We start from the raw sequence: 25,496 nt of genomic DNA, 5'->3' as shown, positions 1-25,496 counted from the left end.
AACAGAACTTCAGCTGCACAAGAAATAACATCAAAAATCAATAAATGGGATCATATCAAATTAAAACACTTCTGGACAGCAAAGGAAATGACCAAAAAGTGAAGAGACAACCGACAGAATGAGAAAAAATATTTACCAACTATTCCTCAGACAGAAGACTAATTTATATATAGACTATGTATAGAATTCAAAAAGACTAGTCCCCCCAATTAAAAAAATAAATAAAAATTGGGCAACTGAAATGATTAGACACTTCTCAGAAGAAGTACACGTGCCAATAAATACATGAGAAAATGTTCAACATGTTTGGCCATTACAAAAATGCAAATTAAACCACACTGAGATTTCATCTTACTCCAGAAAGAATGGCTATTGTTAAGAAATCAAACAATAAAAACTGTTGGTGAAACTGCAGAGAAATATTGGTAGGGCACTGCTGGTGGGAGTGTAAACTAGTACAACCATATAAAAGTCAGTATGGTGATCCCTAAAAAAAAACTAAAACTAGAAATTCCAGTTGGTCCAGCTATTCCTCTTCTAGGAATCTTCCTGAAAGAATTAAAGACATCATATTACGGTGATATATGCATACCCATAGTTATAATAGCACAACTCATAATAAATAACTCTTGGATGTGTTCTATATGTCCATCAATGGATGAACTGATAAAGAAAATGTAGTATTTACACACAGTGGAGTACTACTTTGCCATAAATATAAACTTGAGTCACTTGTCAGAAAATGGATGCACCCTGAGACGTTGTTAAGTGAAATTAATCAGATACATACACTTAAATATTGCAAGATTTCTCATATATGAGAAATCTAACATGTAAATAAAGAGAAAAATAAAATTTAAATAATATGAAATAAGGAGATAGACCTTTTGCAAATGGAAAGGGACCAAAAGATGGAGGGAGGGAGGAGGGAGAGAAGGAAGAGAAAGGGATGAATAAAGAATTAAGGTGTGTTCTGTGCGTGTACGAACTCCACACAGGGAATGTAATCATTATGTTTTGCAAACATGTTTAATAAAAAATAAAAATAAAAATTGAGGCAGGGAAAGAAGGGTATCCCTTTCTCTGGGAGTATCTCTCAGCTATTGCCCCGTCTCACTCCTGTGGAGTGGGCATTCTCCACAATGAAGTTAAGCAGTAACTCAGGGGGAGGTCATGTCTCCCACACTCACTCCAGTTCCTCTCCATTTCCAGAGGAAACAGCTGGCAGGCCACTCGCTGTCACAGTGAGCAGCTTGGACCCGAAATGGGTGCCTCCTGCTAACTTGATTCCATTTAAGGGTGGCAGTCAGAGCCCAAGCAAGGAAAATTTTTCCCAAGCATGAGTTCTGCAGAAATAGAGGCAGCTCCTGGCAGCCACCCCAGGGGGACACCAAATTTAGCCCAAAGATCGAATATAAATATATTTTAAAATTTTTAATATTAAAAATAACATGGGGGGCTGGGGATTTAGCTCAGCGGCAAAAGCGCCTGCCTGGCAAGTGCAAGGTCGTGAGTTCGGTTCCCGGTACCGGAGAAAAACCAAAAAAAAAAAAAAAAAAAATAACATGATAGCATTAAAATAGTTTATAAAACAAAGAGCATCAGAGGATCCCCAGAGAGCTATCAAACAGGCACAATTGCTTTCATTTTTGTTTGTTCCTTGGAAGTCTTTGTTCTTATAAATACATATTTTTATACATCATAATCAAAGTGTACATACAATTTTGAATCTTTTCTTTTACTTATGAATATATGACATGTACTTAGTAGAGGCATAATGTAAGTAGAGAGATAAGGGCCGGCCCTACTACTTGCTAGTTGTTTAAGTTACGAGATTTTTCTTGTCTCATTTTCCTCATCTATAAAGCACAGTTAATGACCTAGTTAGACTTGTAAGGATGAAATGATAATTCATGAAAATCTCTTAGCCCAGTACTAGGAAACGGCAAGCACTCAACAGTTCTGAGTTGGTTTTATTATTATTATTAAAAGAGTGAATTTTTTAAATCGACTTTTCCCAAGCATCTATACCCCATACAGGTTTCTATATGGGTTTCTGAATCTGAAATTTTAAATCAAACATTTGTAAGCTTAAACCACTCCAGGTTATATTTTATCCTATTTTAAGAAAAATTCCAGAAAAGCACAAAATATCTTTTCTCCCTGTCCTGAATCCCCTCTTTGTTGAACTGCAGCTGATGGCAGAGCAGATTTCAGCCTTGGCCAGGATGCAGGGCTTAGGGTAGTGAACACTTCTGGAAGGCTTCATGCATGGTTCTTTCACTCTGAGAACACATCTGTGAGCAAGTAAATGTGCCCAGGCCTATGAGGGCCTGGAATCAGGGAAATGGAAAACTCAACTATGTTGAAGGGACTGAGGGGACTTGAGTCTTTTTTCTAAGCCACGGCCTTCTCAATGTCCAGGTGAAGGTGATAGGTGTTAGCTTCAGGTGATTGCACAGTAGTACTAGGTTCCATGCCAAAAATCACCTCCCTACCTGCTACAGTGGCTTGACGAAGGGGTTGGAGCTCTCACTTATTCATCATTCCTTTGCTTTAAGACCTTGAAGGCATCTGTAAAAATCGCATATATTACTGGAAATCGTTTAATCCATGTACATTTTATTATAATTCTGCTAGGGGCCCCCCTTAAACTGTGTGCAAGACTCTGTCCTGGTGCCTTGCCTGGCAACCCAGCTCCTAGAATGCCACTTGGCTTTGCCTACATCTGTCTTCTTCCTGAGCCCAGAAGTTTTAAGGACTGGTCCTACTGGTAGCTTCCCCAGTGTGCCTGCCTGCCTAGTGTCTCATAGAGCTCTGTGGCCCGGCCTCCCTGCTGATGTGCCCCTCCACCTTCCCTACTATCTGCCTCTCTGTGTACTGGTTTCTTTGACTTTTCTGATGCCAAGGCCACTCTGGACGCACCTTGCTGGCTGTTTCCTAGACCCTTTGGATATAGTCTTCTCCCTACAAGCCCAGACTCACTTCTGGGTCTCCAACTAACTTTGTCCTTGAGCAGCCCTACCTCCCACAGGAAATGGGCTGAACACAGAAGTGTGTTGGAAGAATCCATACTGGCGGAAATGATAGTTGCAACATCAAGCTGGGCCTTTTCCAACTTAATGTCTGATATTTACTTGTGTTAATCCAGACATTTATAAATCCTCCTGCTTCCTTGAGTGAAAAGGTTTCTATAGCTTGAAGTTCTTTTCAGAAAAAGGCATGTGGATTTGCAACAGTTCAAAACTGTTAGGGCAGACTGAGATAAAGGACAGCTGTATTCCAGAACTTCCTGAAAGGAATTTGGATTCTCCTGCCTGGATTCTTCCCCTGCTTACAGTGGCTGGCTTCACATCTGTCAGCTCTATTTCAGTGTTACCTCCTCAAAAAGGGCTTTTTGCTCAAGCTGTTTGCAGAAGGACCTTCCCTCCCCTGTAATTATGGGACTCGTTCACTTGCATTGGCAGGCCTTCCCACTAGACGGTAAGAGGCAGGAACTATGACTGGCTTACAAAATTCTGTTTCAAAAGCCTAATATGATGCCTAGTTCAAAATGGCTGTTCAATAAATATTTGTTGAATAAAAAATTTTCTCCTTCAGTTGAGCTAACAATAAAAATCTACCCATCTCTGATGACAATCAGCTCACTAACAACAGGGAAAAACACTAACCCTGTTCTATTTATTTATCATTTGAAAATTCTTTTAATTGCCAGGGGTCAGTACACAGACTGACTCAGGGGACTTCTGGGATCTCCCAGGTTCTCCTGAGAGGTGCTGGATTATTTCTGAGAGCCTCTTCAAGCCTCACCATCTTCCTCACTTACACATCACGAAAACAGTCCTTTAAACACCAGCATGGTGCCTAGTGCCCCTTTGTCTTTCTGCTACTAAAACTTGATGCTAGAGGAAGACATCCAAAATTCATTCTTCATAGGCATTTTCTTAGCATTTAACCACTTAAAACTCTTTAGTCATTGGCATAAAACACTAGTGGCAGGAATTCTGTCGTTATCTAGGACTAGAGGAAAGAAATGAAGACTAGAAGCCTGATGGGGCCTGAAATTCAGAGTGTATTCATTGTATTATCAACAAGCTTATGGTGTTTAGTGATGAACATGTGGGGGGTAGAGAAAATGAGAGTAGAAATGCACAAAGTTGAAATCTTACTATAAATTAAGTCTCTTTGGCTTTTGCAGTCTGAGCATAGTACAGTATAAACTATTAAATGGTGTAGCTATGTTTATAAAACTAGGAGATACCCTGAACACATTTTTTAGGAGAAAAAAATGAAAACCTATCTTTTTTACAGTTGAACTACTCAGGAGCCTCTGGGCCGAGCACCTTACTTTTAAACAGATGCCAGGTGTACATCCGAATCTCACCACAGGTGCCATAAGATGCAAGACCTCTTCAACAGAGCTTTTCTGCCCTGCTAAACACTTCTATTTATTTTTTTTAAGCCTGTGTTTCTTTCTTTTAAAATTGGCTCCTATTTATTAATAAAGGGCTAGGTTGTTTCTTGGCCGTTGCTTGGAGCGAGAATCATTTCTCCTCTTTCAAAGAGATGTGATTCCGATCAGAGAGGCTGGTAAGAAGCTGCTCCACTGTCAGAGAGCCTCCATGGACCTCAACTTCCCATGTCTATAAAACAAGGACAAAAGACCTGTTTCACAGAGTCATCCTTTTTAAAGTGTTAGACACACATTAAGGTCCAAGTCAGGCCTTTCCTTTTCTATTTCTGTCACTTCCTGGAGCCATATAGTTCCAATAATTGATAAATGAATTTCCATTTAATTCTATTTTAATTGTTTCCTTTTATGTGTGTTAATTTGATTACTTTTGGTGAATCAAACTGTGAGTTTCAGAAGGGGAAGTTGTGGAGTTATCCCTCAACATCCCAGGTTTTCAAATACTGTGCATTCAAAGTAATAGCAAAAACAATAAAGATAATAACAATTGCCATTTATTGATGGACTATTATAACCCAAGCACTCTTCTACTTTTTTTCAGGCTTTTGAAGGCAGATTCTCACTATGTAGCCCAGGCTGGCCTTGATGATCCTCCTGTCTTAGCCTTCTGATTGCTAGAATTACAGATGTGCACTACCATACCCAACTTGAATCCATTATAAACAATCTGTCATTTAACAATTCTGTGTTCTAATAGTTGATCTACTGTCTTCTATTTCCTTGCTGAAAGAGTTAATGAGTCCTTGATTTATCAATATTGCATGTATCTATTTGTTTTCATGAGAAACCACTTTGAAGATATCAATATGTAATACAACAAGCATTGTTAATTTCCTACCACTTTGCTTGTAACTCTGTATTGTTTGTATTGTTCTTTTGCTATTTTGTAAATGGTTGTCTGTCTGTCAAAAAAATGTGACACACACACAAAAAAAAAAACCAAAATAATTCTATGTTCTAGATTCTACTAGGCCCAAATTACAGATGAGAAAACAGAGTCTCAAATATTAAATAGCTTGCTGAAGACATAAATCAACATCAAGGATTTTAACACCTGTATGAATGATTCCAAAGCTCCACACTCCCCCATCACGTCTGCCATGCTTCTCTTATAGTCAAAATATGAAAATCACACAACAGAGAGACAAATATGGAGACAGATTTTATTAAGACAGAGTACACGAATTCTTTAATATTTTTCCTTCCTGAAAACCTTTCCATCAAGGACTGATATCATAGAATTTTGAATTAAAAAATAATCATTTCACAAAACACATTTTAGAGATGGAAGAAGAGAGAATGACAATGCCAGTGCCAGATAGTAAATGTGTTCCCTCCAGGGACCTGGGATGACCATTCTTTCCTAAATGGTATCTCAGCCAGTTTTTTTCCCATCTCTTCTCTCAAATCCTGCTTTCAACCTGCCAATACCATCCAAATAGCTACAGAGTGGCCCAGAAATAAGCAGGTCAGGGAGGAAGTGAGTCTTCTGCTGAACTTTACCCTCCTCTGCCCCAACCTCTCATGCCCATTTGTTCAGGCTAATAACACTAAGATAATGAGGCTTGGGCCCTCTGCCAAACAACTGGAAGACATAGGTTCTCTACAGCCTCTTTTTCTTATTTTGGGACTCCCCTTCCCATCACCAACACACACACACACACACAAACACACACACACACATACACATCTTTTAAATGTAATAATGTCTCAATACTCTCAATATCCAATGCCTAGCACCCTTTGCCTGCATTCACAATGGCAGTCACTCATCCCATTATGGATCCTCCCAGTACAGACACTGAGCCAGTCCATGGGAAGGCAAGGCTTTTCTGCAGCCTCTACTGGGCAGTCTCGTTAAGGGAATCTGGGAGCTGTAGGAGTCTCTGTGACTTTAAGTAGGGTCTTGATAAGATTCCCCTACTGCTTCCCTGTCCCTGCTGATGCCTCCAAGGAGAGAGAGATCTGAGAACCTCAATAGCTGCCATCATACCTCCTCTTGATATTCTAAAAGTTGGCAGTCAATAAGAGAAATAGGAGAAAATATTCCAGTGTCTTTTCTCCCCTAAGGGGCATCTGAGAAGACAATGTAAAGCCTACTGCTTTCAGTGGCTAGTGATCCATTCAGGATCTGAGAGGGGGGCAGTGATTTTTTTGGGCATTCCTATTAATAAGATGGTCTTCAGATGAACACTGGATGAACGACCAAGGGAAGAAATACAAGGATGGCTTCTGTCATTGGCATGAACTGTAAGACACAGCTCAGGAAGCCCAGCATGAGAGGTGGTGGCAGAAATTCCAGTGCAGTTTGTGCATACAGTGACTCTTTGGAGAAGCTCGCACCCTCATGGGGTGGGTATATACCTTGGCAGAAGGAAAGGCTGCAGCATCACCAAGGTGGGACATTTGCTTGGGATACACGCCAAGGCACTTGTAAAACTGAGGCTAGTCAAGTTCCAAGGATTCCCTTTTAAGGCAGGGTAGAGAGAAGGGTAGTGTAGCCAAGCAGCCACGGGCCACCTCACCACCACCACAAGATATGGCTCAACAAAGAAAACAATAGATTCAAGAGCACAGGTAATCAAGTTCTTTGACTGGTGTCCTCTATTGGCTGAGAATTTTGAGTTCTTTCTGGGGATGGGCGGTGATGAAGTCAAGAAAGTCACAGGAACTTAAGAACTTATCAGGTATGTTGCTGGTATTTTATGATTACGACTATCCTCTGGCCTGATTTTGTCACAGTTCCCCTCCCTTCTCCTACCCTGTTCAGTGCATAATCTGAAAGCTTTCACTGAGTATACTGGTAGAAGATGAGGTGGAGAAGACAGCCTGCTGGGAAGCCATTATGACTAAACTCTCCAGAACCCTGGATATACCTTCCAGGATTAATGAGCAATGCAAATGAGACTCACAGCCCAAAAGGAGCAGAGCAGCGGTGAGAATGAGAATACGGGGTCAGAAGGAATTATCTTCTCTCTCTGAGCCTCCTTTCTCCCCACCTGGCTCTGTTTCTCCCAGTTGGAGGTTCACACTGATAGGTCATCTGACCTGGCCCTGCTGCTGGTCTTGCTAAGACGGCGGTTTTCATTATTGTAGCCGTGGGGAAGGCGGTGACCTGATGAGACTCCATTGGGCACGTCAGGCTTCTCACCATAATGGATATGGATGAAACCCTCTCCAGGAATCCGCTCTTGGCCTCTCGCTTGCTCATTGGCCAGGTTGTCTGTGTTCTGCTGAGAGACCGTATTGTTACTGAAGGGACTAAAGAACTTTCCCCCAGGGCCATTCTCCAGGCACTGAGTGAAGTCGGGGGGAGGTGTACAGCTCTGAATTACGCCTGCAGATGGGCCAGGAAGTTGGCATTCAGCCATGCCCTGCCTCCTCTTGACAAATCGCTGTCTGATCTTCCAACCCAGGTGAAAGAGTTCAGCCAGGCTGAGGAAGAGAGACAGTCCGGCCACAGCCAGCATAAAGACAATGAAAACATTCTTCTCTGTGGGCCGGGATACGTAACAGTTGACGGGGTGGGGGCAGGGACTTCTGCGGCAGACGTGCAGCGTATTTAGGAAGATTCCATAGAGGAAGTACTGGCCCACAATAAAGGCCACTTCCATAGCGGTGCGGATCAAGATGGTGCAGACATAGGTGTTGAGCAGATTGCCCTGGAGGACGATCTTTCCATTCATTTCCTCCCAGCAGGACAACTCTGATTTCTCAGCCACCTGATATTCGTAAGGAGATCCAGAGCGGCGGATCTCTTTGGCTCGCTCCGCTTCTCGTAGCTTCCGCTTTTCCTGCATGCGCACAGTGTGCATGGCGTGGCCCATGTACACCAGAGATGGCGTGGAGACGAAGATGATCTGCAGCACCCAGAAGCGAATGTGGGATATGGGGAAGGCTTGATCATAGCAAACATTCTCGCAACCAGGCTGAATGGTATCACACTGGAAATCAGCCTGCTCATCTCCCCAGGAAGATTCGGCAGCTGTGCCCAGCACGAGCATGCGAAATATGAACAGTACAGTGAGCCAGACCTTGCCGATAACGGTGGAGTGCTTGTGTACCTCCTCCAGGAATGCTCCCAGGAAGCTCCAGTCACTCATCTTGGCACAGGCAGGGAACTGACCCCAAGACTTCTGCAAATAGGGGAAAGAGAAAGAGGGGTTTCTCCAGAGGTCTGGAAAGTCCCGTTATGCTGTGGACATTAATCCATACCAATAGGTTGTTTTTAAAAATGCAATTTAGAAGTCAAATGCACTCAAAAGGCTTCTCTTACACACCTCTTCCCTCCCCGAAAAAATTTAAAAAGGGGATTTGAAGCCAAGTTCGAGTATAACTTCCACACTAACGGATCTAGAACCCTACTGTGGTATGTTATAATGGGGATTCTACAGTTTTACCTTGGAATTCTACTCCAGGGTGGGGCAGCCTCCAAGAATCTGGATTTTGCAGCAGGCAGTCCAGGTGCTTCTGGTGCAGACAGTCCAGGAACTGCTGTTGGAGAAACACTGGAGTAGTGGAAAGAAATGCAGGATTGGACTCTGCAAATGTAGCTCTGAGCATATGCTTCATTGTCTCCTCATCTGTCAAGTGGATATGGGAAGGAATACCTACACCAGAGGTTTTAGAGACTTGACAGAGATGAAGTAGGTGATATACTGAAAGCTGTATCACAAGTGTTCCATAATATTTGAACTTTTGGGTGAAAAAATGAAATGCCGCTGTGGTGTATAACTAGGCGGAAGACAAAGGGGTGAAGATGGGAGTGTCAAATTTGGCTTTTGAGGAAGCACTGTGTCATGATCAGAAATATCCAACATGGACCAGCTGTGTTGAAAGGTGGTAAACAAAAGCATGCTTCTGCACTGTAAAGGCGTCACAGATGAGTTGGTTTCCCCTAATTGATCTTCCTGCTTCAGTGCAACATAGCCATTCCAAACATGCAGTTTGGCTTTCTAAACTTTCTGCCCGTAGAAAGAACTCAAGAGCTCCCTTTGTTCAATCATGCCAAGTCCTAACAGATTCCCAAAGGCCCCTCTAACTACCTCTCACCTGCCCTCTCACTCCTAGCTGAAATCCATTTACCTTTCCAAACTTAATCATTGTTTTCTGTAGCTGTCCTTACTCTCTCTTCAGCTGACACTGGGAGCATTCATTCACTCTTCCCAGCACCTTCCACCGTGCTTTGTAACCCTCTGCCTGTCTATGTTCTTCCAGCACAGACTTTTTGAAGAAAGAGACTATCTTTTCCTTTGTCTTCAGAAGCCCAGAGTAGCAAATCTTGGAAGAATTAAGCGAGGAGTAACCATTGTTAATTCCTATCATTTTCTTTGAAGTCCTGTATCATTTTTGTTGTTTCTGTGCTGTTTTTTGTTTTTGTCTTCATTGTTTTATTGTTGGGGTTTTTTTTTCTCTTTAAAATAAAGAAAAAGAAACACTGATATTTCCTACACAGTGGGAAACCAATTCCCTGGTATTGTCTGCCTCCCATTAGCAGAGTGAAAAGGTTAAATAGCACTTTCTCTGGTCTCTAATGCACTTAGTTTGGGTCGATGAGGTATGGGAGGAATCTAAAGGTTAAGAAGTGACCTATCAAAAGTCCCCATCTCCCAGGAAGCAGGGAGCCTCACTCATGGTCTTCCTTTCTCCCACTGCTTCCTGCCTGTGCACAGGATTGTATAAGCCAAGATGTCTGAAGCTGCCCAGAGAATCTCGGAAATGCTGACCATTCCTCTGAGACCTCTGAATCCACTCTTGAAACTTCTACCTCCAAAATTCTTATTTGATGAACAATGTATGTCTTTATGGTTTAAAACCTCTAACCAATTCTAACCAATAGGATGACAAAAAGGAGAGAACTGAACATAAATATTCTCTTCTTTTTTTCTCTGTTCTTAAAATAATAAAACATCATATTTGGATGGGACCTTAAAAATTGTCAAGTTCAAGTTTTGACCTTCATATGTGTGCTACCAACATGCCCTTGTTCTTATTGGGACATTGGTTATGCTAATAGGGAAAGAAAGGGTGGGGTTGCTACATTTCATAGTCCAGGCTTCCTAGGCTCCTAAATTAACTCTTTGACAGAAGGCAGCCTTCTCATCTGACCTTTTCCAGCCTCTAGGTCCCCAAACTTGACAGTATGCAGAGTCCTTGGGAATGAAGGATTCCCTGAGGGAGGAGAAAATGTTTTATCTCTGCTCCTTTCCAAATCAAAAAGCCATCCAAGTCTTCAGGCCTTTCCTCTAGTTTGTTATTAAACACCTTCTCCTTTACTAAAGGTGATGAGAATCCCCTCCTTTAGCCTCCAAATGTGAAAAATTGTGGATTATTTGATCTTAAGGAAAATGGTTGATAAGAATCTGAATGTTCTGTCATCTCTTCTGAGCATTATGTGCACTGCTCAGCACTTTCAGGTTCAGCCCAGACCTGCAGTGACCGACTATGTTAAGTGTCTAAGAGAAAGAAAAGAAATGAGGTAGTATAGGGACAGAAGAGGATCAGAAAAGGGAATGACACAAGGAAATTAAAAATGGAGTAAAAGAAGCCATGTAATGATTTAAAGAAGATGGACATGGAAATTAGATAACTGGAGTTCAAATCCCTGCTACTGTCTATTGAGCTTGTATAAAGTATTCAGTCTGTTTTACTTCCCTCATCTACAGACTGGATAGAGTTATGATTATTTAGCTTACACAGTGCTATGAGGTAATACATAAGAAGCAGTGACACAGGGCTAATCCTATAAGAACTGAATATAAGGCAGTCATTACTAGCAAGGTAAGTGGTAATGAAAGATGAGAGTAGAAGGAGAGAGGGGGAAAAAAGCAGAGTACAGTGGAAACAAGAGGAAAATGGAAGTAGAAATTAGAAGGAATCAAAAAAGAAATAAATGTTATATTCTTCTAAGATTTGGGACAAGTTTTCCACACTCAGTCACTGAAGATATGTCCCTTGATATCTTTGCACTATGTCATTCATTTCTTGCAAGTCCCCAAGGAAGTATATAAAAATAGATGCAGACAAAAAAATGTGACAGTTTGGTCTGGTCTGCCAAGAATCTTACCCATTGACTTCCTCACTTGTGATCAATGAATCCCATCTAGTACAAGTTCAGGAAAGGAACATCTTGGAAACCAGAAAGACTACTACAAAGGATTTCTCACTGGGAGGGAACAATAGAAATTAACTTAGGAGGTGTAGAGTAAGGTAGATTTTCAACAAATGAGTGAAAGGCAAGGATATATAGGTGGAGGGAAAGTAAGGAAGAGAAAGTAATGAAGGAGGGTAAAAGATCTTTTATGATTTCCTGCTGACCCTCAGGCAAAGTCAGGGAAAGTTAAAACTGTTACCGTGTACCAGAGACTCAGTTGATAATGTAAAAGGTTCATGGCTAAAGACAGTTTTCTAGCTATATTGGCTCTCTGTAGACCACTAAACTTCAGCCAAATAAATTTGTAGCTGAGTGAGTTTACTGGGTGTATAGCACATAAAATTCTTTGCAGATTTTTATCCATTTCTTGGCAGGAAGTATATTAGGGAGGGGCAGAGGAAGCTGCCCATGGCGTGAATAAATTCTATCAAATACAATGGTAATTTCCCTCACTGCTTTAGCTGTAATCTTTACTGGCTTCCTACCTCTTTTAAAGTTTGGACTTGAGCCTGCTGTTTGAAACCCCAGCACTGCCTCATCCTATCTTTCCCACTATTTCCCTCACATATTCAATACTTAAGCTGCACAGTTACCCATATACAGTCATGCATTCTTCAGTTTCTCACCTCTTTATTTTTGGCGTTTTATGTCCCCTCTACCTATAAAGTGCTTCTCTCCTTTCAGTCATTCATTTAATAATTTTATTGGGTAATTGCTAGGTGCTAGGCATTGTGCTTGCCACTGAAGATACAGTGGGAGGAGGGAAAGACAAACAAGGATTCTCTGCTGTTATTAAGTTTAATTGCCTTATTTCCCTTAACGGAGAAAGTAAACACACAATGTGAATAAGACATGATGTTAAGGGAGTACACAGTGCTGTGAGAGTGTGTGACAAGGGCCTAAATCTGGGTTTGAGAGAGACCTCATTAGACCAGGGCTGTCTGCAACTGAAATAAGTTCTAAAATCTCCAAAGCAAAAAGAGTTCTAGGAGAGATATGTTCTTTGAAAATGGGAAGGGGATCCAGTGACAGAGGGAGGGGGGAGCAAAGACAGGAGAAGGGAAATAAAAAGAGTGAAGATATGTTAAGTACATGTACTTATTCCCTAAGATGAGTGCAAACATAATGTGCTACAAACATGCACTAATAAAAAAATACTGAAAGAGGTGGTCCTTGAACCTGAAAGGAAACATATCAACTCTAAATGTTCTTCACTCCAAAAACTTCAATGTCCTCTTTCACTGTGTGTCATATCTTGGGACAAATTAAATATTAGAGGAGTCACTAGGGAATTTGCCTGGTGATAGTAATATGATACTTGGGTAAAAATGAAGGGGCCAGAGGAAGGATTGTATGTAATGGGTATACATCATTTCATTCCTTGACTTCATGAATTATGTGGTTAGAAATATAATTCAGGCATCAACATTCCCAATCCAGTGCTCCTCCAGATGCCTGTCATTGTACCTATGCACAGCTAATGTTTTCACAGAAAAGCATTTCAAAACAACTCACATTAGTAATAAACTCACAGCCATGACCTCTTCCTCTGACCCTCTCAGATGTAGGAAGAAATGGAGAAGTTAACCTCAGCTCTCTTAGATGTTTCCTGGGTGTTATGGTTTGTGTCTGGGTGTCCCCCCAAAGCCTCATGCAGCCATGGGCCAGGCTTTTAGAGTTTGATTGATTATGGGTGTGAGAGCTACACCCACCCTGGGGTGGATAGTTTGCATACGTAAGGGAGAGGAAAAGGGTGTTTGAGGCCATTCCTGGCTTTTGTTTTTGTTGCTTTGCTGTTTTCTGTCGACATGAGCTGTAGCTCTCTGCCTTGTAATCTGCCAAGTATGGACTAAAACTTCTACAAACTGTAAGTGAAATAAACCTTTCCTTCCTTAATTTGGGGCATCAGGTATTTTGTTCCAGCAATGAGAGAAAAGTAACCAAGACACTGGGCTCTAAATTAGAGTACCATCTAACTTATAGGATACATTCTCACACTTGGTTATGTGTTGCCTTCAATTTGTTCTCCAAAAGTTTTCTGCCTCAGACGAGGAGCAAGTACTTTTTAAACTTTCTATTATGTGCCTACCACCATTCTAAGCACAGAGTTCTGAGTTCTGAGAACAATATCTAAGTGGTACTAGACTTGACAAAAGTTAAACCCTCAATGATATCTATTAACAAAATCTGCTGGGTGAGGCGGTGTATGCCTGTCTTCTCAGTACTTGGAAGGCTGAGACAAGAGGATTGTTGTGAGTTCAAGGCAAGCCTGGCATACATAGTGAAACTCTGCCTAAAAACAAAAACAAAAAAACCTTTAATAAATAAAATTAACAAAATCTGGCATGATTCCTTCCCTCAAGGATTTAACAGCCTTTCTCCTCAAATGAGAAGTTAAATTCTCAAAATCAAAAATCCATTGCGGTAGTTGCTTCTGTTAGGTGCATAACATGTTTTCCTAGCGACTGAAGAAAATGTTTGGTCTAGCAGTGAGTTTGCACCTAAGGAGGTTCAAATCTTTCTTGTTAAGTCTACCAATAAAATAAAACCTTACACTGTTTAAAATGTGTTTCTCTAACATTCTTTTGTGGACTCAAAGAAGAAGGACTATTTTGTTTTGTCCAAGATCTAATATTTTCAGTATTAAAGATGTTCAGTTTTTATTATTCAATGGATGAATCTTCATAAGCACTCTATGCAGTGAATGTCATTGACTCTGTTTTGCTGAGGAGGGAACATATAGAGAAGATGACTTGTTTTGGAAAAAAAAAAGGAAAAAACAAACACTACCTGTAATTCCAGAACTCTGGGAGACTGAGGCAGGAGAATCTCAAGTTTGAGCCAAGCCTAGGAAATTTAGTGACTTAGCAAGATCCTGTCTCAAAAAAATTAAAAAGAGTTGTGGATGTAGCTCACTATGAAAGCCCTGGGTTCATTCTCTACTACTGCAAAAATAAATAAACTTAAAAAAAATAAAAGATTAATGGGCAATAAAACCATGGCTTCATTCCAGTTTTTGGTCAAATCTGATGCATGCTAGTAAGCTTCCCTCCATCTCTCTTCCAAAGATGGAGCTCATCAACTCTTAGGCCTCTGCTTTTGGAACTCCACAAACTCCTGCTAAGCCAGGGACACTAAGTGATTTGAGACACGACCTTGCTGCTTAGTGATAAGGACGGTGGTCAGCTTTCATGCAATCAAGCAAATATTTATTATGCTTCCTTATGTGACCTGCACTATCTGGAGCTCTGGAGAAAAGGGTGTGGAAAAGTGAATTCAACTCAGTTCAAAAACATTTCCTGAGCATCTTCTTATGCTAGCTCTGTGCTGAAAGTTACAGAGTCACAAGAATCAATAGTGAAGCAATGCACTGCCCTATGGGGGATTCAAAATCAACCACATATGATGAGTACTAGGATAGAAGTAAGTGCAGTGTGTCATACAAATGCATAAGAGTCCCTGACCCAGGCTGGGAGTGGTTGTGAGTAGTAGGTAGAAAGGACTTCCCAGAGGAGGCAGCTTTGAGTAGGAGTTGGGTGTATGTGATGTTTGGGAGTGCAGTGTAGGAGCAAGAGATGTTGGGGAGATGAGGAAATGTCAGACAAAAGCAACTACATGAATAAATTCACTGGGATGAGAACTAGCGTGAAGTTAAGGTACCAAGAGCAGAGCAGGGAGGCCAACTAGGCAGGAGCATGTTATGGAGGGATTTCTAGAGGCTACGCCTAGCAGTCTAGAGTGGCTCAGTCCATAGACTAAACTGTGCTCAGTACATGGCTTGCTTGTAAGGACAGATTTTATTATGACAGCCCTTACATGGAGCTGAGACTATAAAGGATTGCATGATAAGCAATCCCCATATTTGTAGCAATCTTTCAGTAATGACTTCAGCATAAACTATATAGGCTGCAGGTGGCAGGTGCTTTCCTACATACTTGATATAACTGTACCCTCATCTGTCTGCTTAAGAAGACATATTGCAAATGAGTGAGAAGCTGCTGTAGGATAGCTGAAAATTCTCTTTCTTCTGTTGATTCCAGGGGTCCTCTGGAGCCACAAGTAACAGCCTTCCTAACAGTATTTGATGATGACTTCTGTGTCTCCCTGAGTCCGTAGCTGGGCTGTAGGCCACACAGTAAAGCCATTCACATTTCGCACATACATTGAGAATTATTTGCTCTACTAGCCATGCATTCTCTCTAACTCAACCCTGCACTCCTTGAAAACAAACTTCGTCGTTTCCTTCCCCTCCCCTCTCCCAAAACTCCTCTCCAACGCCCCACTCCCTCTGTGCTTAATGCCATGCCCTGCACCTGATTGTGTATAGTTTATGAAATCAACAACAGGGGGTGAATTATAGCATTTGGGTCACTCAAAACGCCAAATGCCCAATTCACGGAGGCTGGTCCTTCCTGTGTGCTGAAGAAAAGAATGGGCATGTACACAGAGGTTGAGCAATTCTTGGGGGCCATACTGAATATCAATAGCTGGGCCTGGTGGGAAGCTGGCCTAGGGGCTCCTGCTGTATAACTATGGTGACCATCACTGGAAAGACAAAAGTCACTGAGCCTTACTTTTGCCTGTGTGAGAGTCTCCTCTTTGGCTAACCAGGAGTAAGTGTACCTAGGACAGACACTGGCACCATGAACTACTCCTTCACTTCCTCCTCCCCTCATATTACTGGGGAACTTTTCCAAGTTTGTCAAAATTAGATTAGAAAACCACTCCACAAAGTCTGCATCTAATTCTGGACAATGACACATGTTCTTGACAGTATCTAACAGATCTCTGGTTCTCAATAAAGATTGTTATTCATAGTAATAATAACCATCCCCTGGGCCCATACTATAATTTCAGTCATCATATGGTGGCATGTGGTGTACGACAGCATTCACTTGCTTCCTGATTAAGAGAATTCTGATGTAAAAGGGCTGAAAGAGCCTCCTTCAAGAATGCTGTAGACACAGTATGCTTTCCCCTCAGTTTAGTCCATGAAGTCTTTACTGAGCTCCTATGTTATATCAGACATTAAGAGGGCTTTGAAAGCATAAAGCATATCCATCATCTTAGAGCTCTTTTGTACCTTAATCACTTGATTTCCCCTCACTGTAATAATCCTTCCCTAAAATGGATATATGGGGAAAATTACATGAAAAGTTGGTCTCGATCTTCAGCTATCTCAGTAATCTTTATTATTCTTTCAGACTCTCAGCTACAACTTTTAGTTTATCCAGAGGAACACACAAAAGAATTTAAATCCAGGCATTAACTACAATAACACTAAAATAACATTTATTGAAATCTTTCTATGGGCTACATACTCTGTGCATTTCGTTTCTCTGTCTCTGTCTCTATCTCTATCTCTGTCTGTCTCATTCTCATTCTCTCTTTTCTCTCTCTCTTGCTCTCTCTCTCATATATATATGTGTGCTGTGTGCATATATAATTTTTTCACTTGATTCACACAATAATCTGAGGAAGTAGGAAGTATCATTTTCTCATCCTCTTTTTACAGGGCTGAGCAGATAACTTGAGCAAAATCACACTGTTAGTAAAACGTGAAAACGAAGTCAAACCTTGCTCCTGGTTCATCTGACAACAGGATTCCTGCATTAACCACTGTAATCAATTCTGTCTAAATTGCCTGAAGTTCCTTTCTCTGACAAATCCTTGCTAGTCAAAGGCTGGTTACTGTAATATAAGATGACTGGATCAGAGTTGTTGATGAGATAATTGATAGGATAGGGCATTGGTTATAAGTGGTTAGGAGTCTTACATTTAGAATTCATTCTTTTCCTGACTTAGGTTTGGGGTAGCTACTTAAGCCTCTGGGAAGATGATCAGGCATATGATAGCAGCTATAGCTATTGAGTTAGTACTGTGGGCTACTCCCTCAGATGTAAAAGTCCACTGGGGAGCCTACCTGCAACCCTGAACCTTGATCACTATAGATGGGAAAGGATAATAGAAATGAGAGACAAAGAAAGAGACAGGTGGGTGGTATAAAGTACTGCCTTTAATTTTCCTCCTGGTCTAGCCAGTAGCAGATAAATAACTCCTCTGTATTTTATTCTGGCAAGGACAGAGCGATCCACTCAAAGGCACTATGCTGGCAGACAGTTGTATCAAAGCCAAGAAGGTAGAGAGGAACAGGCAAAGTGGAGAAAGGGTTATGCTAGCACAAATAATTTTTTTCCTTAAAATATTGAAAGAAGAAATATTTACAATGGTGATACAATGGCAGTAGTGAATAGAAATATTAACTTACATCAAAATATTGCCAGGACCTGATGAGTTACCTTAGGGGAATTGATTAATACCTATATAATTACTAAGGAAAATTCTATTTATAACAATGCTCACATTTCTTTATTGCTCTCATCATCTCTTAATAAATTCATAAAGCAGTAGAGTTGAAGAAACCTAGAGATCAATCCAACTCAATCCTTATTTTTTGTAAGGTAAGACAGGCCCAGGGAAGTTCAGCAATAGTAAGAACAGGTAGCACTAAGTTGAGTATTTTCCACATGGAAAGCACTTTACAACTGTACTTTCTAACCCTTCCGTTAACACTGCTAGAGAGCAGTATTGTCTCATTTCTCAGAAGACAAAACTGAAGCTCAAGGGTTACGTTATTCATACAAAGTCTCACAACAGGCAAATGCTGCATAATGGGCTCCAATCTGGTTGGCCTGACTCAAAGGCTTGTGTTCTTTCTGTGTTTCTGAAAAGGGAATGAAAAAAAGAAAGGTCCTAGGACAGATAGATTATGATGACTCTGTGACCAGAACTCCAGTCCCAACTAGTGAGTAGAGTTTTTCTCACTTTACCTAGTCCTTGAGAGGCCCAGGGTTTCTCCTTTTAGCTTCTGTTTATTTGCTGGCTGATTGTTACATATGCTGTTCTTAGAATTAATCATTACATTGGAGGCTTTAGTCCACAGTGGTCAGGATTCCCAGACTCATCAGCATCTGCTACCATTTGGCCAGAATTCACTTATAGAAAGTTATTTCCTTTTTTAGCCAGTAAGTGCTCTTGGCTGCAGCAGTGTCTACCGCTGGTTTCTCAGCTGCCCAAACAGCAGGCTCTGGTGTTCCATTGATGTCACATTATTAGCAAGAACAAAAGGAACAGTATTGTCATTGGTGAGTTGTATGGTTTCTAGGGGAAACAGGGGCGCAGACCCTGCTGGCAACACTTTCTAGCTGTGTGACCTTAGACAAATCACTTAACCACTCAGTTTCGAACTCATCTGAAAAAAGATGGAAGTGTATGTTCATGGCAATTAAAGACTGTGAATATATGAACTGCTTAGAGCAGTAGTTGGCACATAGAAGACATTCATAATGTTAATACCTTATTTCTGACACTTCCTATAAAAATTCTCAAACATGATTGTACTATCCAACTGGATGCAGATTTTGAGAGTACAACAGGCTGGTTAGTGACCCAGCAAGGATCAACATGTGTCACCAGGAACAGGAAGGTGACTATCAGAGATAGGAGCCGAGCACCGTAGCACATACCTGTAATCCCAACACTCGGGAGGCTGAGGCAGGAGGATCGTTGTGAGTTCAAGACCAGCCTGGGCTACAAAGTGAGCTCAAGGCCAGCCTCAACTGCATAGCGAGACCCTGTCTCAAAAAGACAAAAGAAGAAAAAAAAGAGATAGGAAAAACATGGGCAATGAGAAGAATATTTGTTTATCTACAAATTAATTGGTTCACTAGGCATAAAGACCTTCTGGGCAGGGCTGGAGAAGCAGCAAGATACAGGGCCTGCTTAGATTAGCCCCTCTCATTCCAGTGACAAGTCCAGCCTGCTCCTAACATGTTTCAACTCAGGCTTCTGCCCTGAGCATACGTCATGGTATTATTCCCTTTAGAAGAGCTGTGGCACTTTTGAATTTGATCACAAAGCCAAAGGCACACCCACAAAAGGAGTTGGAAATAGGTTCAATTCTTTTTGAAAGAGAAAGGGGAAGTTGTGTACTCTGTGATCTGAGGTGTAGGGACATCTTGACCTCAAACAATCTTGGCCCTTCTCAGAAGTTCTGAACTGTGCAGTTTTCAGGCTAAAGTGAGATTCTGGAAGTTCCCTGTGAAGATGCGGTGTAGGGGGAGGATAAAGATCAGTGGTAGAGTACCTGCCTAGCAAGTGTAGGACCCTGGGTTCAATCTCCATTGCAAAAAAAAAAAGATGAGATGAAAAAAAATACAGTGTTACCATTTCATGAGAGAGGTTTTTTCTGGTTCTAGTTTTACCTTTGTGGCTTTACACAAGAGACATTCTTGGGACCTCCCTGAACCTTAATGCTGTTATGCATAAAACAAAGCAGTTGGACAGGATGGTTTCAGAGACCCTTCCAACTCTAAAGTTTGTGATTTGTCCAGTTATGATAGTATAGCAAGTTACTGGCAGAGTCAAGAAGCAAATCTAGATTTTCTGTCTCCTAGCTTAGAGGTCAGCAAAAGTAGTCCCAGAAAAAAAATATCTATGGCCACAAAAACCAAGCAGTACCTTCTCAGAATTATGTCATGGTTAGCTTTCTCTGTAGAAAGGGCTTTATACCAAATAAGATGCAATTCAAAGAATCTCAAGCTGAGGACAATGTAACCTGGACTGTACCTGCTAAGTGATAGCCCTTTAAAAAAAAATACCAGGTTGGGGATATAGCTCAGTGGTGCTATATCCCCAAGAGACATTCTCCAGAAAGATACCTCTGGAGTTACCTAGCACTTGCCTAGCATGTGCATAGGTCCTGAATTCAACCTAAGTATTAAAAAAATAAGTTACTTAATCCTCATAAAACCTTACAGGAAGACCCTGTTAACCTCTTTAGCATATGAAGAAATTGAGGATCAGAGATATTAAATACTTTTCCTCAAGTCCACAGCAACCAAATTTGATACCAAATGCCCAGACTCTCTTGCCCTACACTGGAATTAGATATCTAAGGCCTCGCTGTGCTATTTCAATACTTCTGATTCTGTGACCTTAGAGCTCCCTTTTCTTATAGAAATGAATGGATTGACTGATCTTTCCCCCATTGTTTGCTGTCAGAAAAAAATGATTCACAAAGTGGCACCAAGCTGTCATTCACCAGAAGTCAGCCACTCCCAACAATAGAAAGGAAGTCAACTTCTTTTGCAGGAGACCTGAAGCTTTCCAGGAAAATGGGCTTTTTGTCCTTATGGCCAACTCAATTCTTGAGCCGAAGAGGATGTGTATGGGAGCTAGCTCAGGAAAATACTGCTGGAAGCCCCTGTGGGTAAATTCCTCCTTCCACAGGGTCAGAGCTTTGCCTTGGATCTTCCAGACTCTGGGGATTGCAGATCTTCCAGTTCCTGCCCTGACTAACCTATATAGACAGGCCCTCGGTCTTATTTTAATTGCTCATGTCCAGAAATGGGACCCAGAAGTACCAAAGAGGCCAGAAGGCATTGTGGTAGCCCTCCTGGCTGCAAAAGCCTAAGACCCTGCCAGCCAGTAGTGATAATGAGGAGCAGATGGATGTCACTGTGAAAAGATAGGATTATAGAGATGCTCAAATGGAAGAATCAGAGAGGCTTGGGGAGAAACAGAGCCTGGGGAACAGCCATAGGCAGGGGTTAGAAGAGCTCCAGGTATGCATGAAGAGAGCAAGATCATCTCCCAGATAACTCCATCTTGATTCACTGTCTTCTCCAGCAGATCACCTCCTTTTCAAGATATTAATTTCTTTATTGTCAAAAGAAGAGGTTGATTGGCAATCTAAGACACTCTTTTCTCCAGGTCTCATGTCCTAGGGCTGTAGGCCAGTACTAAAAAGGGAATAAAAAATGAGATAGCTAAAACATAAGAACAGTGGACAGTTTTAGGAGTCCAGCAAGATATCTCTGGAGTTACAAGGCAGTGGCAAGTCAGGGCAACCTGACTTTGTCACTGTCATGGCTCTATGCATGTCCTGTGTCTGACTGAGGAAAGCTCAAAGGATTCTAAATCAGAAGCCAGAGAATGCCCCTCTAGGTACTCTGCATACTGCAGTCACTGGTACTCCTCAATGGCAGCTGCTAAGTGAGGAAAAGACTTGGAGGAACAGCCTGAGCAGTAGACTCCCAAAAGCTTTGCTGCCCTGGGGAACCTGACAGGAAGGTGGCAATTTCAAGCCTGTCCCTAGAGAGCACTCATTCAGGCTCTGGGCTGAGTTGTACTTCTTGGGGCAATGGGTAGAGGAGATGGAGGCCACTTGAACAACAGGTATAAAACTCAGACTCAGATGCCTCTAGCCACACTGCCAGGCAAACAGCTCCCACACACTAGCCTTGGTTTCTTCAAATTTTGGGTCTCCTGTGTGCCTTTCTGGTTCTCTCCATGCTGCCCTTCCTCTCCCAGGCCATTCGGATCCTGTTGTGCCAGAGTCCTGTTCAGGAAACATACACCCCCGGAATTTGAAGAGTAAGAACCAGGAATCCCTTTCTTATGATGGAATCCTGGGAAAGGGAATAAAGGAAAAAAATGAAGAAAAGAATAAACTGAGTTGACAAGTGTCCCAGTCCAAGTCTAGGTTCTCTTGCCACATGCTTAGAAGAGACACCAAGAAGCTGAGCAAACCCTCTCGGCCTTGTGTCTTCTACCTCACACTCCAGCCAGGTGGAGAGGAGACTTCAGGGGCACCTCTCTCGGGCTGCCTCTGTGAGTCATGTCAGTCTCTTTTATCTGTTCTAAGAGGCACCCTGGATTCTCCTGTGTAACCACTGAACAGTGAGAATGTGATACTCTGCAGAAAACTAAGTAGAGAATATTTTTAAACCATCCAGCATGCCTTGGAAAGAAAAAAAAAAAATCAAAACACTCCCTTAGATGCTGCAGAAAGCATTTCAGAAAAGATTCCATGCCTAGAGGAAACATCATAAAACAGTGTCTTTTTTTAAAGGGCTAATTCCCTCTTAATAAAAGTTCTTAGAAACAGACCCTGACCGCTTCTAAGATTCTCACAAGCACACTGCAACTCCACAGGTATAGACTCTAACCCTGAGGGCCCCCTACTCAGATTTCTACAGCTCCTTATAAATAAAGTAAGTCATGTACCTGCTATTTCACCAAACTCCCTTCCCTTCATATATCTAAACATTGTTATCAGAAGAAATAGTGAGAGAGAGGCAAGGAACAAACTCACAGGGAGGCACACTTAGAAAGAGCTTTGCTTCTATTTAGCCTCTGAAGTCAAGTCTCTCTTCTGGCTACTTCCTATTGACTTCTAGTTTTACTTTTAAAGTTCAAGTCCACCCTTACCTGTTTGTTTTCCTGCTCCCTGGAATTTCTGTTGGCTTCTCCGTGCTCTGGCTGCCTCTTCAGCCTGCTACTGTTATTTGCCCTTGAGTCTGTCAGTTGTTCCTCTTCCCCTCTCTTTTTAATCGGTATCTGTGGCCTTCCCTCCTCCCACTTCTTCCTCCCCCTTTCTCTCCACCCCCTTTCCTTTCTTGATCTGTCCCCACCCCCTTTTGCACGCTTAGAATCTTTGCTCTCATTTTGAGAGAATTCTTCTCTCCACCTCCTGTAGCCTCTCCTCATCAAGCTTTTTCCAGCACGAAACAGAGCCCCCTCCTCCTCTGCTACTGTCCCCCTGTCGCTATCCTAGTTGCGGCAGTCAGTCCCTTGGTTCCTGATGCTTACCCCCTTCCTTGAGCTGGCTGGTGCACTCCCTCCCTAAGTCTTTCCTGCCCAGTCTTTTGCCAAGCCTCCTCAAAATCTTCAAGCCACAGCTTTCCCAAAGCATCTGCAGGAAGACTGGTAGTAGTCCCCAATCCTTCTTCTCTTCCTTTTCCTGTCATCATAGAAGAAGGGTATTCATTCACACAACACGCTCTTTTGGGACCTCTGCTATGCCCACATCAGTGAGCTGAGCACTTGCCAGCACAGGAAAACATGTTCTCACAAATCACAATCATTCTGTACCCAGAATAGGGACTAGAGTAGCCAGAAAGGAAAAGGACCTTGACCTCTCAGTTCCAAATGGTTGATAGGGCATTCCCTGCCACCCAAGACATTCTCTCCCCCTTTTCTTCAAGCAAGAAGACAGCACTTTCTATGTACCAGGCACTGGACTAGGGCCTATTTTTATTTCACTTAACCATTTCAGTTCCTAAATCTATAGGGTAAGCATTTTTTACATATCACATTTGAGGAAACTGAGGTTCAGAGAAATCAAGTAATATGATCATGGTAACCCAGTTAGCAAGTGGCAGAATTAGGATTAGAAGTTTCAGCTAATGCCAAAATTCATCCCTTTGTTCTTTCCATAAAAGTATGTATAGGTCTCTCAATTTGAATTGAACTGCTGAGAGTAAAGTTGTTTTTTGTTGGATCACATCTCACAGATCAGCAAATTCAGAAACTGTGGCACATGTCTCCTCAAACTCCCTCCTCTGTCTTTTTCTTCCAACTCCTCACCTTAAGCATTTAGCCACAGGCTCAGCAAGGGTGCAATAAATATCAACAATAAAGGATACTATGAGTGGACTGAGAACAGACAAACCAATGACTAGGAGCCCACAAACTATGACAGCTGGAGTAAAACCTCAGAGATCATCTGCAGCAGCCAGGGAGACTGAGTTACAGAGAGTCAAGCCTACTTGTCACCTAGCAGTAAGTAACAGATGCAATATCCACACTAGACCTGTTTTTTGTTCCACATCATCACTAGAAACAAGTCTTCCCCCTACAACACTAATCACAAACATTCCAAAATTTTGCAAACTTTTTCTTTAATGGGGTGTATTTTCCATGGGTGAATAAGCTTAAAATCAGCATGAGGAGAGAGACCATGGGGACAAATTTCCTATGTCATAGAGGCAACAGCCTAAGTAAAAAGAAACTCAGGATTCTTGATTCTTTAGCCAGTTTCCCTCTTTTTCCTATGCAGTATCATAGACATTTCTGACTCAGCCAGTCTGGTTTTGAATCCAGGCCCTGCACCTAGCTTTGTGACACTGGGCAGGTAAAATTCCATGTAGTTCAGTTTTTCCAACTGAAATTGGAGATAATAATATCTACCTTATAGGGTTGTCATGAGGACTAATTAGAATGTAAAGCCCTGAGGACACATCTGGTATATGGAAGCTGAAGTACAACACAGTACAAAATCTTTCTCTTCCCTGCTTGTACTTTCCATGGCTAGAATAGAATTCCACCTATGAAACCAACAGGAGGCCTGGGCTATACCCAGTTTCTTTCCCAAAACAGAGATTGTCCCCACACTATCGCTTAGTTCCTTCATCTTTGCCGTGCTACAAAATAAAGTACCTTACTATCTCTTGCCAGGAAAAAGTCAGTTAAAGAACCCATAAAGTGGCTGGGCATTGCAGCATATACTGTTAGTCTAGCACTCTTAGGCTGAGACAGGAAGATCACACCCTGTTCAAGGGCAGTTTTGGCAGCATAGTGAGCTCAAGGCCAACCTCAACCGTATAGTGAGGCCCTGTCTCAAAAATCAAAAAAAATTAAAAAATAAAATTAAACCTATAAAGTCATGGTTGGACAACAGTCTAAAAGTGGGGACTTTAATAGAATATGAATTCCTAAATCTTTGAGCCACCAGAGGAGAGACTAACAGCCAATTATCAATTCCTAGACCATCAGAGAAAAGGGGACAAGACCATGTTCCTCTGAACTTAGGCAGACCACTATTCTGGAGAGAATATGGAGTACACAAAGTAAATGCTCTCAAAAGTCTTGCCTTGCAGATAAAGAATTAAACACAAGCTGGATGGGGTGCCAGAGGCAATCAAAGAAGCCTGCATCAGAGTAGGAAGAGTTGGAGGTCTCCTGTAGCTAGGCCCTCTGTTCAGTGTCATATGTAGGACAGAGAGTATTTGCATGGCCCCAAACTAA

At 41.8% G+C, this 25,496-nt stretch overlaps 1 protein-coding gene across 5 annotated transcripts; it reads right to left on the bottom strand.

Annotated features, from left to right (window-relative positions):
* Positions 1 to 5,620: 5,620 nt before the first annotated feature.
* Gja5 (gap junction protein, alpha 5, 40kDa) lies at positions 5,621 to 22,994 on the bottom strand. 5 transcript variants are annotated; one of them, XM_005413453.1, is made up of 3 exons: positions 22,899 to 22,994; positions 8,872 to 8,979; positions 5,621 to 8,607 (listed from the first exon to the last, which is right to left on the bottom strand). In XM_005413453.1, the coding sequence occupies exon 3, from the start codon at positions 8,572 to 8,574 to the stop codon at positions 7,498 to 7,500; it is 1,077 nt and encodes a 358-aa protein (XP_005413510.1). In that variant the 5' UTR covers positions 8,575 to 8,607; positions 8,872 to 8,979; positions 22,899 to 22,994; the 3' UTR covers positions 5,621 to 7,497. The 5 variants fall into 5 exon arrangements, with proteins under 5 accessions (XP_005413510.1, XP_005413509.1, XP_005413511.1 ...); XM_005413452.1 differs by having other exon boundaries at positions 8,872 to 8,965; XM_005413454.2 differs by lacking the exon at positions 22,899 to 22,994 and adding an exon at positions 19,151 to 19,184.
* Between the last annotated feature and the right edge of the window lie 2,502 nt (positions 22,995 to 25,496).

Source organism: Chinchilla lanigera, unplaced genomic scaffold, assembly GCF_000276665.1.
Source record: "Chinchilla lanigera isolate Chin_1 unplaced genomic scaffold, ChiLan1.0 scaffold00167, whole genome shotgun sequence".
Taxonomy (NCBI): domain Eukaryota; kingdom Metazoa; phylum Chordata; class Mammalia; order Rodentia; family Chinchillidae; genus Chinchilla; species Chinchilla lanigera.
This window is presented reverse-complemented; position numbering and strand designations above follow the sequence as displayed.

Coding starts and splice junctions, on each gene's coding strand:
- Gja5 (XM_005413453.1), bottom strand. CDS start 8,574: ATGAGTGACTGGAGCTTCCTGGGAGCATTCCTGGAGGAGGTACACAAG.